Source organism: Triplophysa rosa, linkage group LG14, assembly GCF_024868665.1.
Source record: "Triplophysa rosa linkage group LG14, Trosa_1v2, whole genome shotgun sequence".
Taxonomy (NCBI): Eukaryota; Metazoa; Chordata; class Actinopteri; order Cypriniformes; family Nemacheilidae; genus Triplophysa; species Triplophysa rosa.
In genome coordinates, this window is record NC_079903.1 from 7,385,237 (window position 1) to 7,402,937 (window position 17,701).

The 17,701-nt window shown below is 40.9% G+C and overlaps 1 protein-coding gene across 13 annotated transcripts in view; it reads left to right on the top strand.

The window, feature by feature from the left end:
• tenm4 (teneurin transmembrane protein 4) overlaps window positions 1-17,701 on the top strand; it is a 216,552-nt gene that overhangs the window by 132,141 nt on the left and 66,710 nt on the right. For 9 of the 13 annotated variants that reach the window (XM_057350986.1, XM_057350982.1, XM_057350985.1 and 6 more), the window contains 5 exons: window positions 3,777-3,962; window positions 6,424-6,450; window positions 10,067-10,213; window positions 12,167-12,383; window positions 17,418-17,537. In XM_057350986.1, the coding sequence (XP_057206969.1) occupies window positions 3,777-3,962; window positions 6,424-6,450; window positions 10,067-10,213; window positions 12,167-12,383; window positions 17,418-17,537 (697 nt within the window). The remainder of the gene's footprint in view (window positions 1-3,776; window positions 3,963-6,423; window positions 6,451-10,066; window positions 10,214-12,166; window positions 12,384-17,417; window positions 17,538-17,701) is intronic. The other 4 variants (XM_057350987.1, XM_057350988.1, XM_057350995.1 and 1 more) reach the window with 1 other exon arrangement.

Consider the following 17,701-nt stretch of genomic DNA (forward strand, 5'->3'; position numbering starts at 1 on the left):
TGGCTATTGTAATACTGTTGTAACGTCGGTCGATAAAGTTACCACCCTACAACTTCCTCTCATTTATCTCCACCAGAATAGGCGTTTTGGGAAAATTCCACATGGTTTCAAAACAATTTAGTCCCCTCTACTCGACCCCTCTCCTGGTCATGCCTGACCGTCCTTTTCACGCAGACCCTTCCACAGTTGAGTTGCTTCTGTCACGCTAGTTAGATCATCGCCAGCAGGAGGGGGTGAAATAGGAGCGTTTGATACAGCTTAAGTTGTTTAGCGCATCACAGCGGAGACTGAGAGTCAGGTTCTGTTAAACAGTACCCAACAGATATGGCGTTTGAGTTTTTTTCTAAAATCATTCATGTTATATATAATTATAACATCATTATTAATGTTATATATATATTTTCTATAGAAAGAATCTTTTAAAATTATACAAATTGATTGTATATATTAAATAAAGTTTTTTTTGTATAATAAAATTTATTCAGTTCCCAGTGAACATGGAACATTTTCAGAAGCTAATGTTCTTTAAGAGTTAAAAAATTGTTCTTACAGTAACATTAAAAGAGCATTTTTTCAACATTGTCATTCATTGTAAGAAAATGTGAAAAACGTATTGTGATAAATTGAAAAATGTAAAAAATTAGATGTTAATTTGAAGTGGGGTCTAAATTTTTCTTTACAGTGTTGCTTAATGTTAAAAAAAACTTTCGTATTTATTCTTACATTATTAGTGGAACTTTCAAAGCATTTAAAAATGTTTAAACATTTTTTAGAAGTTTTTTATAACTTAATGGGAACGTTTTTAAAATGTTATTTTTGGTTAGCTGTTTTATAGACGTTCAAACTAAAACTAAACTTTTTAACTTCATACAATTGTTTAATACATTTGTAGTACATGTGCACATTTTCACAATTTTACACATCTTGATTCAAAAGCAATCATTCAAACTTCTATTATAACGGTCAAAAAATTTACATTTTGTAATTATTTTTATTTATTAAATATCAATCATATATTGTAAGGTCTTATAAGGACTGTACCCATTTATTTACCTCAGACTATGTTTCTTGTATTTTCCCTTTAGACACCTCTGTAACAAACACACCAGAATGCCAAAAGCTTTACTAAACCAATTCCTGAAAAAAATACCAATTTATAATCAAAATCTCTCAGAAGCATTATTTTGGTCACTGCTCTCGTAAACAGCGTGCAGCTTTAAGAGATCAAAGATCTAATGGGAATTTTACATCAGCAAACTTTTGAAACACAGTGTGAATTAAACTTTAATGCCAGACAGACAGCCTGACCTATTAAGTAATCCAAGGGATTTGATGAAATAGCCATTTAAAGCCCCGCTCCTCAAGCAAAAGATGCAACATGACTAAATGATGACGCTCGCACACTCCTCCGGCCGCTTCTACTATCCCTCAAGGGTTTCCATTAGGACAGAGGAAGGCTGCCGTACTCTATGCTAATGCATTCGAGTGCTTCAGCGGTTTTGTGTGTACTCTCATAGTAGGTACATTGTTGAAAATAAGAGATTCATTAAAGGAGCTTTTGATTTTTGAAAAATAAGTTGAATGTTTTAATACTAATTCTTACTCCTGCAAAAAAAACTGTTTTTCAGCAAACATCTGGCAAACCACAAAAGAACAGTTTTTGCAAAGATACGAGTTGTTTGTTATTCCTGGCAGTGGCCGTTGGCAATGAAATAAATGTTATGCTATAAACGCGGCAGAGCCACCAGGATCCATTTCTCTCTCTCTCCTCATTCCTCTGGTCACTGGTGGAATAAGGAATAATTTAATAAGAAGCTTTCAGCCACTCATCTCTGTTATGTGGGCAGTCTGGCAGCTCCGGCACATTCCTGAATGAGGTGCAGACAATCTAGAGCCCCATCAATTAGTCCTCATCCTCCGTTAAAGCACGCGAGCGGGAGACGGCCAATTATTATACAGCGTTCCTGTGCCCTGCAGTGAGGCATTATGGGAATGCTCCATGGATGGTCTCATCTTGTCAAGGTAGCTGTTGCGATACCTTTTTGAGAATCGCTCTGTGGAACACCTTTATGAGAAAATGATATTGTATAATCAAGCAGGTTGTTTTTTTGGGTTCGAGAAATAAGCGACATGCAGTGAAATGGGAAAGGGTGAAGTGGAACAAGAGCAACCGGTTGTCTCCTTGACAACTTTAAGCAGCTCTGAATGAAATGCCATTAGGATGCGTCTAATTGAAACGTTGCATGTGAAATTAAGGGCATTTACATAATTTAACAAAGGCCTGGCACTGTAATTAGCAAGCGGGGGGGATTTTTTCTTCTGGCTTTTAAATCTGGTAATGCCATGTTATGGTTTGAGTCTGAAAAGACTAACATTATTCTGTTGAATTTGTAACAACGACAAAATGGGAAGTACATGAAATGTAATTGACTCATAATAGCCTACAGCAGACCTCCTCCGTGACTTCCTTCTGGATATCATGAATATAGTCGACTAATGAAATGGTGATACAAGAGTGTTTTTCATCTATCTTTTCTAAGCTGCTTTTCTGTAGTTAGAAGAACACATATTTACTCGTTCATTTGATGTTTTGTATGCTTCTTCGATATGTTTTACGCCAGAGTTTGGCACTTTTATTTTGGCGTCCGCAGTCGTTAGTTTGACAGACACTTTTATCCGATGTACTGTAATTTGCTGTGTATTTGAAGTAGACAGTTTACCCCTGGGATCAAACCAACCTGATATCACGGGAATTCGTCACCATTTTACGAGGTGACTTATTCGTATAAATTTGTACATTGTAAAGCGTACGAAATCGATTACTAGACAAAAGCAATACTGAAGCCCCACCCCTAACCCTAACGTCACTGATGCGAAAAGAAATCTTACTTGTACGAATGAGATTGTACAAATTCATATGAATTAGCCAAAATTAGCCACATCGTAAAAACGTTTTTGTCGTGAGATTGTGTTGGACCAAACCTATGACGCTGTGCCGCTTGCTCCTCCAGCCGAGCTACCGGAATTCAATGGGAATGTTTGTAAAACTTCAGTTCAACAAGTTTTTAAACTTGCTAGACTTGCTATGAAGTGTTACACCTCAGTATTGACACTCTTGTTTCACACTTTCCAAGCTAACCGAAGCAAAGGGGACTGTTTTATTTGTCAAAACTCATGCGGGGGATTGAACTCAACCGAGGTTTGAGTTCAACACCTCCTTCGTAGTAAATTTCACTTGCTGTCTCGCATCGTAGAGAAAAAAACTTGTTTCTTGGGAAAAATATTTTAGCTGCCTTGGCTTTATAAGCGTAGTCTTCGACCTCATTTCCCATGCGGCAAAACCTGCTTTAATATGATCTAACAAGTGTGTCAGATCCTATAGAAGCTCAAAATCAGATTCTGTTCTTTAACTTTTATTTTCATTCTTTGTATTCTCGTTTTTGCCTCGTCTCCTTGGTACAAAAGGAATTCCCTCCAAAAGCAAAGAATCAAAAGAGGAAGAGACACAGCAAAAAAATGTCCCCCTAAACCTCCCACAAACCCGATCCCACCCCCCCCCCCCCGCTTTGTAATGGTCTTATTAGATTTGTATTGTCCGAAGGGGATTGCCTCTTTTTGAGGTTGCAGGAATTTCTTTTCACCAGCCATCAGACAAGGTAGTGGAGCGTGGCTGTCCCATCACTGACAATAACTCCTGGATTTGCTTTCTCTTTACCCCCTGTTGTCATGTTCCATCTACTCATCTACAACCCCCCCCCCCTCCTTGTGTCCCACAGAGCTGTGCGCAGCCGACTGTGGTGGACACGGCATCTGCGTGGCAGGCAGCTGTCGCTGCGACGAGGGCTGGATGGGCGCCGGGTGCGATCAACGGGCGTGTCACCCGCGCTGCAGCGAGCACGGATCCTGCAAAGACGGAAAGTGCGAATGCAGCCCGGGTTGGAACGGAGAGCACTGTACCATCGGTAAGTGTGTGTGAAGTGCCGGGCGAGGGTGGGGTCATGATTTGGAGGAAGAGGCGGGGCAGGAGGTGTGAGGGAAGCATGCGTAATTGAATTTGTGCAACGCGGCATAGCATGAACAGGTTTGCTCAAGGATATGAAGCTCGCCTTCATGCATTTTAATGTGGGAGTGTGCTAGAGCGTCATTTCATTCTGCTCATCTCATCCTCTATTTTCTCGTCCCGACGCTCTTCGTTTATTCATTTTAATCGCAAACATTTGCATTGTCATGAGCGGGGCAGTCACTGGAAAGACTTTACGCCGTGGAATTCAAATGCAAGCACGTTTCAGTGGACAGGAATGTCATGTCCTGAGTGTCATGTAGTTAAAATGCACAAGTATTTTCATTGATTAAATAGTGAATGATAAACTTCTGTATTAATATGTGGATTGATTCCCATATTCATGTAAATTACCAACAATATTAATAATGTCAATAAAGAAATAGTCCTATTTTACACATTTTATTGTTGTGGTAGTAGCGGTTTTAAATATGGTAGTATAGTTGCCATGGTAATTTTGGTACCTCGATTCTCATAATAATTTGTGCTCTCCGCAACAGATTCTGTGTCTGTAGATTTCGCTGCCGGTTTCCATGCACAATGATGCACATCCCACATTTATGAATTGAGGCAAATTGTCTTTCAGTTGAACCAGATTTAATAGCCAGTGTCAGGGTCAGACTTTAAACAATGTGTTAATGGTTTGTCACAGGCCAGAAGAACAATTGTTTCGAGAAAAGACCAGCAGCGAGATTTGTTTCCCCTCAGTGCCATATAAGACTACTGTACATACGATTGGAATATGTTGTTAGTATTGTCGTAAATTTGGCTTAAAATAATATTTTAATATTGGTGTTTGAATTGATCCCATTCCTGACCTTATCCGTAATGTTAAAGATGCTATATCATATATCCCTTAATTTAAGGACTTGTTATATTTTGTAATACAGGACTCGCAGAATGTTGTGACACAAACAGAAAAATAGACAGAACCAACTGTTAGGTTATAAATTATCTACTGTATGCTGGGTTGTTTCAGCCCGAAACCCATGGTTGGGTAGCAACATGTGTTAACTTATAACCCAACAGTTTGGGTTTTACGCAACCATGGGTTAAAAATAACCTAGCATTTTTGTAGCACCCATAACAGCAGGGATCATAAATGTCAACGCAAGAAACTTTAAAGTGGTAAGTGACAGGTCATGAGGTAATGTACAGAATGACATGGCGCTTATTGATTTCTGTTTGGATTGGAGCGTGACCATCCATCCCATCCGTGATGTGTGTTCATGCTGAAACGGCTCTTTCTTTCTATTTTCTCATTGTCGGGTAGTCTTAGACAGATGAAATAAGATAAAAAACGTAATTTCCTATTTTTAACAATCAAATAATACTAATTCAAGTCTGTAATATGATGCATTGTGAAAGTATCCTCAATGCATATGCTTCATGTTAAATGTTAATCATTTTAGTGTTTATTTTCTTCATATAGCACGTTTCTTACATCAACAATTTTTTTTGACTAAAGTTACATTTATTGTGTCTTTCATGCATTGTACATTGCATTGTAGTTTAAAGGAATAACCATGAGTAGCAAAATTTTATAATTTATTTTATAAAACCAACATAATTCAGATTTTTTTGTGATTCAACATCAATTTTTTTATATAAAAACTACAAACACACACTTGTTACCTCCTGCTACAGTGTTTGGCAACAAAAACCAACAGTTAAATTAATGAACTGTAGTCCATAATATAGATAATGCTCTCATGGCTTATTGCTTTAAAGGGCCAGTTCACTCCAAAATGAAAATTCTTTCATCATTTACCCACCCTCGTGTCATTTCAAACCTGTATGACTTTCTTTCCTCTGCAGAAAACAAAAGATATTTTGAGAAATGCTGGTAACAAAACAACATTGGACCCAATTGATTTACATTGTATAAACAGAAAATCACTAAGTTGTTTCTCAAAACATCTTCTTTTGTGTGCCACAGAGGAAAAAGTCAAAAGGGTGAATTTATGATGACCGTATTTTTAGGTGAACTATCCCTTTAACATCCAAATTACTTAATAATGCATTATAGCCAATATACAGTATATGCTCCTCTATTTTTTATTGTAATATTGCTTCTCTCTACATATTTTTTTCAATTATTTTACTCTCTTTCTCTCTTTCTTTTCTCTCTTTAGCCTGTCACACCATACCTTATGCTCACTCCCAGTCTGTTTTGTGAAGTGTTGTTTGTATTGCATGTACTGCAGTTGTCCTATCTATCGCTTGTTCAGACCCTCTGTGTTTCCGTAAACGCTGAAGGCTCGAGCAACCAGCCCATGTCTCTAGCTGTCTGTATCTTGTCATGAAAGCAGCACTGTTCAAAACCTCCCTTATATGTCCTTGTCTTTTATCTCCCCCTAAAGCTCACTATCTGGATAAGGTAGTGAAAGGTATGGCACTCTTACTTTCCCTATCCTTTTCTCTTCTTTTCCGTTCTGTCTCCCATCATTTTCCCATCACCTCATCCTTCAAGAAGTGCATCCGTACAGCGGTGCTCAAGCTCGTATTCACTTGTCATCTCACGCCTCTCCGCTACAATCCTCAGCCAATCACGACGTTCTCTCGCCGCCAATACAGCATAACGTCATCTTTCCACTTAGCACCTGTCGAGTGGCCAGCGAGAGAGCCGGAGCGTCCTCCACAGGGTTCCTGTTGTGAAACTTTTGGGCTCACCGTATTGAGAAGAAGGAGGGCCGACGGCAGGTCGTGGACCTCGCCGATCGGCGGCATGCATAATGGATGCTCAGCGCAGCTGTGTAGCAGAGCGCAGGGAAGGGGGGGGGGGGGGGGGGGGGGGTGGTTGGGTTCGGAGAGGTTCTGAAGCGACAGCCTCTTTAATTAAAGCATGCCATGCACCGGTGATGTTGAAGCCCCAGCCGCCCACACCCCCTACCTGCTCATTCTCTAGTTCTTTCATTCTAGTCTCAGGTTTTCTCGCTCCGTAAGCCCACCCCTTACTTCCCTCGCAGAGTGCCCGCATGGCTCGTGGCCCTCAGGAACCGCTTCAGGGTGAGCTCCGCGGGGGCCTCTCTCTGAAAAGGCTGCCAATTAGGCTGAACCGCTGCCAGCTGTGCACTGATCTTTATTTATTTCTCTCTTTAATAAGCATTCAGAAGAAACCTTCAGACGTGTCGCCGACGCAGACCGTGCAGCTGTTTGTCTGTTTGAGGAGTAATCGGTCGGCTGCCGGTCAAGCACACCCGAGCTCATGGCTGTGAATTCAGATTACAGGAATAAAAAAACACAGTCTGCTTGTTAGCAAAACGCATAACCGTCACAGCCTGTCCAGTAGCACGGAAAGGTTGTCCTTACAGCAATTTAAGGTCTGTAATAGTTTGAGCACCATTTATTTTTTGTTCACAGGCCTTCTTATTTTAGGACAATTTTAATAGTGTGACATAGGAGGAACGGAATGTTTGAGGGTGGTATTAAATACAGGATGCTAGATGCTATTTCCAGTCCTAGTTCACCATTGAGTCTACAATGATAATGTAAGGGCGCGTCCACACCGGAATGATAATCACGCGCGTTTATCGTCGACGTTTAATGTGTCGTGACTATGTGAGTGTGCACACCGACGCGGAAAACGGCAGGCGTAAAAGCGTCCTTTTTTTTTAAACGCCTCTGGCTCGTTTTTTTTGGTTTGACGCACCGTGTTAAAAACTGGCCTTCCAATGAGATTGCCGCTTTTGTTCACGTGCCTGGAGCTGCTGAAGTTACAGTAAAACACGACTTGGTGGCGCTCAAGCACAAAACGGTCTTGCCGAGCACACATTGACGAAGAGGAACCAAGATGAATTCTTCTTCTGTGTGACAAGCGAGTGTCAGAATGCATAAAGTTGTGCAGCGCCACCTTGTGTACCGGGGTGTTTCTGTTTTTCATTAAGCGCCATCTATGTCAGGGAGTGAATTTGCACGTTCCCTCGGCTCATCGCCAGTCAAAATCGTTTGGGTATGAATGCCGAAAAACGCTGGCGATAACCGGGTGCGAATAATGTCCCGGTCTGTATGTACCTTTACGCTGCATAGGTCAGGTAATAGTCCGCTCTGATGTCCAGGGGTCGTACCAGTGCTGGAACAACACTGCAAAAGGAGGATCTCTTGAATCTTTGAATGACAAATGTGTCCCTTACGTCTGAGTCACTAAGGCACTGACAAAAATGTGAGTCCACACCAAATGAACCATTTGGGAGGGAGATCTCTTTCTCATGTGAGCATTGTGGCTTAGTATGTCAGAGCATTTGTGCTAACCGCTATGGCACCGCTATTGTTACAAAACTCAACGGATCATTCTTGTTGACTTCATCATATAGGTGAAATCTTCCGGCGAGGATCATTGGTCTTTTCTTGATGGTGCTAAATGTGTTACATATGTCACGTATTGAAAAAAAAACATTGAGTGAACGATCATGAGACACAAAGCCTGGATGAACCATTCCACGTCATTGCACAGTAGCCATATTTAGACACGATCATGGCTGTTAGAAGCGTCTCCAATTTCCTTCTTATCAGGCATCCACCACCTTCTCTATCTCTATACAAACCTCTCTCTCCCTTTCACAGTCTCTCTCTCCCTGTTATTTCATTCTTTATGATGTTCTAGCAATGCCTCCGCTAACTGTCGCCGACAAAATAGGTCAACTCAGACATCTTAGGGAGCGAGGCTCCTGGCTTGTGAGAAAGCATGTCAGGATTTTACATTTGACGGCGCAGAATTTCTCGCCTTTCGCCTCTGTTTTCGTCTCAGGAAATAGAATCGGACAGGTAGCTGATAAGTGGCAGGGAGGGGAGGGGAAACGGGACATTGACAGCCATTTTACACTGTCACATGAAGCAGACAAGTCCCCCCCACCCTTCTTCCGTGTCTGTAGGACTATGTGCCAAGGGTGTTATCTATGTCCTGTCAGCATCAAGCGTCCTGTCAAGCACACCCACCTCTGTGAAATGTTGTGTCTGCATTCATTTTATAGGTAGCAGAATGTAGCTTTCACGTTATATTCTCAGTTTGTGTACATTTAACATTTACGACTATTTTATTTCTCGTGATGATGTATTTACAATTAAAATATTGTTTGAGTAGGAACATTTGAAGGTGCTTTTTAAAGCTGTGATCCATAACTTTTGTTGGTTAAAAATGATTAAGAAAAAACTTATTGAGAAAGTACATTGAAAATCAAAACTGAGACCTTTTATTTTGCCAATTCACAATGGTAAGCGTATAATAATGATTTATAAAGTCAGCTATCAGGTACGATTTGGTTGGAAATGTCCGTTTGACATCATTTGATTTCAGTCTATGTAAAGAAAAGTACATAAAGTAACCTGTCGTTTTTTCATTCAAACAGAGATGGCGACAGAGAGGCGAAAGTTATGGATTGCAGCTTTAAAATGGTCAATTTGTAGCTTACTTCAAAGCCTTGAGAATCTATAGTTTGAAACTTGCTATTGATAGTTGATGGTCTTACAGTAAAAAATGATCTTACTAGATTTTATTAGACAAAAACATGCATTGTGTTCGACAAAAACATAATCAACATCAGTCATATTTTTTCAGGTTGTTTTCCCAGAAGCACAAATTTCCAAATCTGATTTAATTTCTATCACAACATCACTCATAATGAAATCTTTTTGTTCGCACCTCCTTGTCTTGTGCTCTCTCTCTCTCTCTCTCTCTCTCTCAGAACTCTTTGGAGCTGAGTTCTGCATCTATTGTACAACACTAATGAGAATGTATTGATCAGCTTGAGCTCTCCAGTATAAGTCTGCCTCTATAGGATTTAAGGGCTTAAGAAAAATGTGTATCAGTTAATCACTTCAAGTTATCATTATTATTACCAATGCGCTCTTTTGACCCCTAGCCCTTCGTTTCACTTTTTTTTAATTTGAGAAACAGTCTCTGAAAGTAATTAGGTTTTGTATTGTCATGTCTGGTGGGTGTATGATTTTCCTTTGCTTGCATAGAAAACTGGCTTCTCTAATGTGTGTGCTTTGCTTTTGTATGTACAGAGGGCTGTCCCGGTCTGTGCAATGGCAACGGCAGATGCACGCTGGGTAATAATGGATGGTACTGCGTTTGTCAGCTGGGCTGGCGGGGAGCGGGCTGCGACACATCAATGGAGACGGCCTGCAGCGATGGCAAGGACAATGATGGAGGTACAACGCGAACAACACACTGGCTTAAGCTTATTATGAGTTCACGTGGTCGGTGCTGAAGTAGGCACTTGTGTTCTCTCTTCTCATTTTGTCTCTGATTTTGACCTTATCTTTCTCCTGTCACCTCTTCTCATTTCTTCCGGTCTTGTCTATTATCACATCTGTTCTTGTCTCCTTTTTCGTCATCTTTTTTTTGTCTCATTTCATGTCCTTTCTTACATCTTGCCTCATCTCATATTGTTCACTGCCTTGTAACATCTGACACAGTTTGTCACTAAGATCATGTCTACAGTTTGCCTTATACAGTTACATAAAGCAAAAAAGGAGGTCGCTTTTTAAATATCTGTGGATATGTTCCTGCCCTTGGGTACATTAGGGGACTTGTAGAAAAGTGAGATGTGCTTCAAGTCAATATCATATGCTTCAAGTACACTAAGCTAACAAAGAGACACATAAAGTCCACATCACCCAGTTTCAATTTCCCCGCAAGCATCAGCCTTGAAACCAACCACCTGCCAAACCTTTATATCAACGGTAGGATTGTCCTGTCACAAACCGCACTCAGTCATGAACATATTTATTTGAAACTCTTTGGGGAACTCACCCGCCATGCCTTAGTTGTATTTTCCAAACTCTACGACTCAAGTAAACAATTTTTATGAAGCTACATGGACCTGTTTGTGTGTCTGTGACAAGACTCAGCCAACGTAACTGTTGGTTCTGAGCGACATACACGAAACAGCGAAAACAGAGAGCCATCCCTGTGGAAAATACATGCAGAAATAAAATGATGAAAACCTCTTGGCACCACAGCTTCAACCGCTGAACAGCTTCAATTTTACACTCACAAATTGCTAGTACATATGCTAGCCGTGAAGTAGCGAATTGGCAGCACCATCGCAACGACTCGACAAGCAGCGGTGAGACTTCCGCCAGGAGAGCTGTTATTTTTATAATCTGGCCCATCTGGTCAGAGAGGTTCCGGAAAGTAGAGAGAGGGGGGACGAGAGAGGGTATAGAATAAGAGATGACCCACTTCGCTACTTTAAAAGGTTCCTCTCAGCGTGGCCCAGAGTCCTGAATTATTTTAGCCGAATTACAAGAGGGAGAGGCTGAGCTGCCAGTGGAGCTAGGAAGACTGTTGGGAAGGAAAAAACATGAAGGAAGTGAGAAGCCAGACATCTCTACCGTTGACTGTAACTTACTGCTGTAGGGCAAAGCAAGACGCCCAAAAGAGTCAGCTATTGCTAAGAAGCTCAGCAGTGTTCAAGGTTTGCCTGCGTTCCTTTTGGGAGGATGAAATCTCTTTTTGTGCTTATTTAAAGATGTAGCAGAGAAAGGATGTTAGAACAGATGGAATAAGCATGTAGGCAGGTTTTTTTTCTGTAGCTTATAGGCCGTATGTGGTCAGGTTGGTGAACCTAAATATGTAAATTCTGTCATCATTGATTCACCCTAATGTCATTCAAAACCTGACTCTTTCGAGAAGATATTTTGAGGATGTCTTGGTGGTTTTATGTCCATACAATGGAGGTCAATGGGGGCAAATGATGTTCGGTTACCAACATTCTTTAAAATATCTTTTGTGTTCTACAGAAGAAAGTCACAAAGGGTTTAGACTAGTCTTACAAGTTAGTCATCTCATTTTTTTACTTCAAGACTTGATATAACTTCTTCCAGTCAGTTACATAAAAAGGTAGATTGGTCTAATTGAAATCTGAAAAGTAAGACTGATTAGTCCTAACTAACTGCTTGTCAGTGAGACTCAGTGTTGAGACACAGTCTTAACTTAGCGGGTAAGTTTATACAACTGGCCTCAGGTTTGGAAAACCATGAGGGTGAATAAACGAGGAAAGAATTTTCATTTTTGGTTGAAATTTCTTCCAAAAGTTCAATTTTTAGACACTAGACTTTCACTGAAGATTAATTTTTTCATCTTGTTTCTTCCATTAGATGGTTTAATAGACTGCATGGACCCGGATTGCTGTCTGCAGGCTTCGTGTCACACCACGTCTCTATGTGTGGGCTCCCCCGATCCGCTAGACATCATTCAGGAAACCCAGATCTCCTCTAGCCAGAGCACTCTCCAGTCCTTCTACAACCGTGTCCGCTTTCTGGTTGGCAGGGACAGTACCCACGTCATCCCTGGAGTCAACCCCTTTGACGGCATGTAAGTGTTTGTTAGATCCTTAGGATAATTTTGGTTAATGTGTTGTTTTAGTGTTGATTCCGTTCTTGTTTCTTAGTTTTCTACATTGATTGTTGCACAGTTATTTACGGCTTAAGTCTCACTTCCATCCCACATCCCTATCCACTGTAGTACTGTTGTAATATTTCGATCAATCGGTAAAGTAGAGAACGCTGTCAATCCATCCACATTCCCTGTTTTCGTAAACAAACAGGGCATGGGGCCCGTCCCATGATGCCCCAAGCATCGTTCATATGCAAGAACAGTGCTGTCACTGTGTGATCCTATGTGGCTCCTCATCGTTTGCCTCCATTTTGTGGCGTTCACTTTTCTGTAAACAAAAGGAAAAAGTGCAATTAATTTGCATCCCACTTGTGCACAGGTCTCGTTCCTCTTTTCCTTCCTGTTTTCATTTGAGACCCACACAAAAGACGCTTTTAGAGACTTGGGGGGAAAGTTGCGCTCCTTTGAAATCTCGCGGAGTATCCCCGTTTTTTCTTTCATGAAAGCCGAGCTGACATTTCAAAGGCAAAAATGCAAACGGAACACCCAAATGAGCATCTCTCCGTGCTCTCCATGGAGAATAGCTCTAATGGTGTCGCCTGGGGTGCTTTGACGTTTCGTTTCTCATCTCCATAAGGCATAATGTGCCAAAGAGGTCTTCAATTCAAAGCTTTCTGTTTTTAACTCGCATCTTGTTTGTTTTTTTTGTTTGGTCCTCCATCAATGCTAAATCTCTTGTTTGAAGGGGTTTTGGATCAATGAACAACCCTTTCCAAAGCTGTAAGGCACAGGATATCGTTTTTGCATCTCATAAATGGCCATTTTCCACGGTTCAGCTTGGACTCGCGGTCGAATGGCCTTTTTCTAAGCCTATGGCAAGTACAGAGTACTTTTGTCTAATCTGTGCAGTTCTAATGAGACTCTGATCACTTCAAAATCTGAGGCCGGCACTCTCATCGCCCCCCAATCCTATCTACTAGACGTTCTCCTCGTGCAAAAATCACAGCGCCCTCAATCAACTCGTGTCTGATGCGTCTAACCTCAGCCGCTCTCACGCTTGAGAAATGAAATGCCGGACTTTGTTTGATATTGCCTTTTGTGCACATGTCAGCCAGCATTCGTGAATTGCTCTTGTAATACAGTGTGACATTTTCCCAAGGTGACATTTTTGCGAGACTCTACAGGGAGTCTCTCGATACCCCTCTTCATTATTTCAGGACGAGGGTCTGCGCCGTCCTTCGTCGCCGTCTCCCAAGAAAAAAAAGAGGCATAAATAAATAAAGCTTTAGAAGCCGACCACCAGCCGTGAGATCGCAGACCTCGATTCACCTAAAAATATCAAGCCTGATATATTATTTATTACCTCTTCATTCCTCCACCCACTGACAGATATAAGAGTGGCTGACAGCCGCCCTAGAGTCCAGATGGAGCCTTTAGACATGACCGCAGTGGATCTAAAAGAGCCCCCTGCCATCACCCGATCGGCCATTTTATCGATTCTATAACCACCTGTGCGTGCTAGTAGACATGTCAGAAATGCGTGCTTGATGTGTCGAACCGCAAGAAGGCAACACGGATGGCAACGATCAAAGTCAACCGTCATGTTATTGACCCGTCAGACTCTTGTCAGTTTTCTGAAACTTTCCTGAAGTTCTTTACGTACTTTACCATGTACAGTGTGTGCCAGTAGTGAACCCTCAGGGCTCTCTGTGATGACCTAAACTGGTGTGTGCGCTGTTTCACACAAGATCACACAAAAGAGTTAATGTGCTTGGCTTGAGATGCACTTGGGTTGTTTGCTTGCTGCATCTGAGGGTACTTAGAGCCTTTTACCATCATTTGGAGATGGCGAAGCGGCAGGCATAGATGGCCTATTATGTCTCTCCATTTAGCATATTTAAAAAATTGGCCATATTCTGAGAAATCTAGGGCCAGTTCTACAATAACTTGAGTACAAGAAGGGTTTACATTTAGCCCCTGTTATGAAGTTGTTAAGATAGGTAATGGTCAGAGGTGGGTAAAGTAGCCAAAATCTTTACTCAAGTAAAAGTACAAGTAACTAGAGAAATTGCTACTCAAGTAAAAGTCACTATTTAAAAAACTACTGGAGTAAAAGTAAAAAAGTATGCAATGAAAAAACTACTCAAGTAGCTAGTTACATAGTTACTTTGTATCTGATTATATAGGCCTACTACATAACATTAATATTAACGCCAATATTTTAATATTACATTTTAATCAATATTTTTAATTATCATAAACAGATATCTTTGCAATATATATACAGAGACTAAAGAATAGACAAACACAGAAGAGACAAGCATTTCTGTAAATTTCATCTAGTCCTGATGTCAATGTAGTTTACACAACTTATTTAGAATAATAGACCATGTCAAACTAAAGCATGAACTAAACTCAGAGCATTTCCTAAGATGATCTAGAACATCTGCAGTGCTCTCTTAAATGAAATACACATTTTTGAACAAAGCTCATGTTTTCTCGTGTTGTGTCACGTGTGTGTTGTGAAACGCTCTTACTTGTAAACAAACAGTAAACAGTGAACCACACGCCCATCAACAAGTTTTCTTCCTAAAATTCTTCAAATGTATGTTTCTGCAAGCCCACATCTCTGTGTCTAACAGGTTGCGCGCATGTTGCGGTGTCTGACGAACAGGTCAGGCGCATATGGCGGGCATTTATCACTGCTGGCAAACAATATGACACATATTCACTTCGTCCAACGCTCTTTGTGTTCTGCGTTTCACGCTATGAGGAGTGAGTAATCCTGCTGATTCAGATCGTGCTGCGAACTGAACAAATCATTTGAACTGATTCATTAGCCTATTCCAATGGTTTTGCCCATTGTTGAATTAATGCTTTCAAAAGAATCGACTCAAAAGAATCGATCACTCGGGAATGCCCGTAAAAAGAGACGACAACCTTGAAATAAACAACGCATTTTAAAAAGCATATTTTAAAATGAAGGAACGTCACGCAATGTAACGAAGTAAAAGTACAGATTTTTCTATTAGAAATTTACTCAAGTAAGAGTAAAAGTACACACTTTTAATTTTACTTAAAAAGTACATATTTTCCAAAATGTTACTCAAGTAAATGTAACGAAGTATATGTAGCGCGTTACTACCCACCTCTGATAATGGTGCTTACTAAGACACGCATCACTTACTACTGCACATACACAGTCATAGCACAGGTGCATCTGTAAGATGTCTGCTAAAGACCTGGAAAACATCTGTTGTGTAAAAACATCTAATAAACGTCTTAAAAAGATCTGTTTTACATACATTGCAGATGAGCAAACAATATAAATACGTCTTGCAGATGTAATGCAGACATCAAATAGACGTGTTCCAGATGTATGTGTGCAGTCAGGGTCTGTATCTGTGCAAGTTCCTAAACACAGGCACTCATTTTACACTGGGTCTCTTGGCTATTTCACACGGAAAAAAACGCTTTGTAACATGCTCCTAGAAATTGCCTATCAGGACAGTTGTCTCCACGTTGTCTCTTCTAATATCATGGCAGATGTGAGCTACAATGTGCTTCCATACTTTAAAATTACACTGGTGTTGAGACAATAGTGATGGGCCCAGTCAAGGTGATACGTCTGTCACGGAAATGTTGTTGTCACATCCGACTCTATAAACCTCCTCGCATGTTCCTCGACAATCTCATTTTGAGTGGCGGGGGTTGCTGAATAAAAGAATTTTAGGCTTTGCTTCTGGAACTCCTCACTGTTCCCCTCTCTCTCCTTTATCTTCTTCACATTCGTTTAATGTCAATATTTAAATCGTTTGTCTTGGAGTTGTTGAATCAGCTCAACATATTTCGCTGCGACACAGAGACGACAGTTCCACTCGGTGCGCCCTGTGAAAACTCGCACCGCTGCCCCTCCGGAATGAGGATTCTCTAAATCAAACTGTCACCCCGAGCGATGTTGTGGATAGACAAAAGCTTTACACATTTTATCTCTCTCTCTCTTTCTTTATTTCTCCCCGTCCTTTATTTAGCAATATTTCTTTGTCACTTTCTTTGTCTCTTTGCTATTCCACCTGAGTTCACTCCCGGGCTGATAATAGTCGTAGCGATGGGGCTGCACGTTGGCGCGTTATCTCTGCTAGCTTTGTTTACAGGAACGCAGAGCCATGGCAAGGACTGCTGAAGGTGAGAGACTGCTTAAATTAGCATAACGTTAGCCTCCCTGGGACCGGGATATTGTTGGGTCCGGCGTGATCTTGCCCGAAGTAAGGACAGGAAGGGACCAGTCTCTTACACACCGGTGTTAATTGTTCCGCTACCTGGCGAATGTTTAATACCTAATGCATAAAAAGGGTCAAGTATTTTTTCAAGTACATTTTTCATTTTTTTCATTTTGTAGGCCTGGAGTTTGCTACTAGATGTACAGTATAGTTGCTTCACAAAGTAGGCTACCGTGGAGATCTGTAGACATCACTGTATTATGGGTTGGCCACGGTGCTTTAGCAGAGGTGTGAAGTACGGTTCCATTTCAATAGCAGCAAGTAATATGTTATACCCTTTAAAAAACTCTGGTTTTCTGTATTATTGCATTTTTGTGCTTTGTAAATCTCCTTACTCACAAACAGCCTGAAGCCTGATTAGAAATCGCTGTTGTTATGAGTCACAACTTGATAAAAGTCATGTCTAGCGGGGAGTTGTTTCACTCGTTTGGGATTTCAAAAAGCTGTGTTCAACTTTTTCATATCGATCAGTACGTCTGAGCTCCCAAGGCTGGCAGATAGCATCAGACGGGTAGTTTCAAGCCCTGATATCTAGCGTGATTGAGTGCGCTCATACTTGTGTATTGTTCTTTCAAAGAACACTACCATGTTCATGTGTTATCTTGTGCCAGGGAATGCCACTGGAGTCTCTCAGTTTATTATACGTGTTTACAAATATCATCTGACTCAAAGTTCTGTACAGTTAGCCGACACGATAAGTTGAACTAACAGAAACTTGGGTTTTATTTCGCAGTCATGCTTGTGTTATCCGAGGACAAGTGGTGACTTCAGATGGGACTCCGTTGGTCGGTGTGAACATCAGCTTCATCAATAAGCCAGCCTATGGCTATAGCATCACCCGACAGGATGGCAGGTATGATGCATTACCCTTGACACGAATATCTCAATGCACACATCTACCTCCAGTTTCTGATTGATTGTCAAGATATGTCTCAAATCATAGATGTATTCTGTGTTTTTGTTCTGCAGATTTCAATGTAAACCATAAAAAATTTGATGGTGCAGATTTTAGTCAAT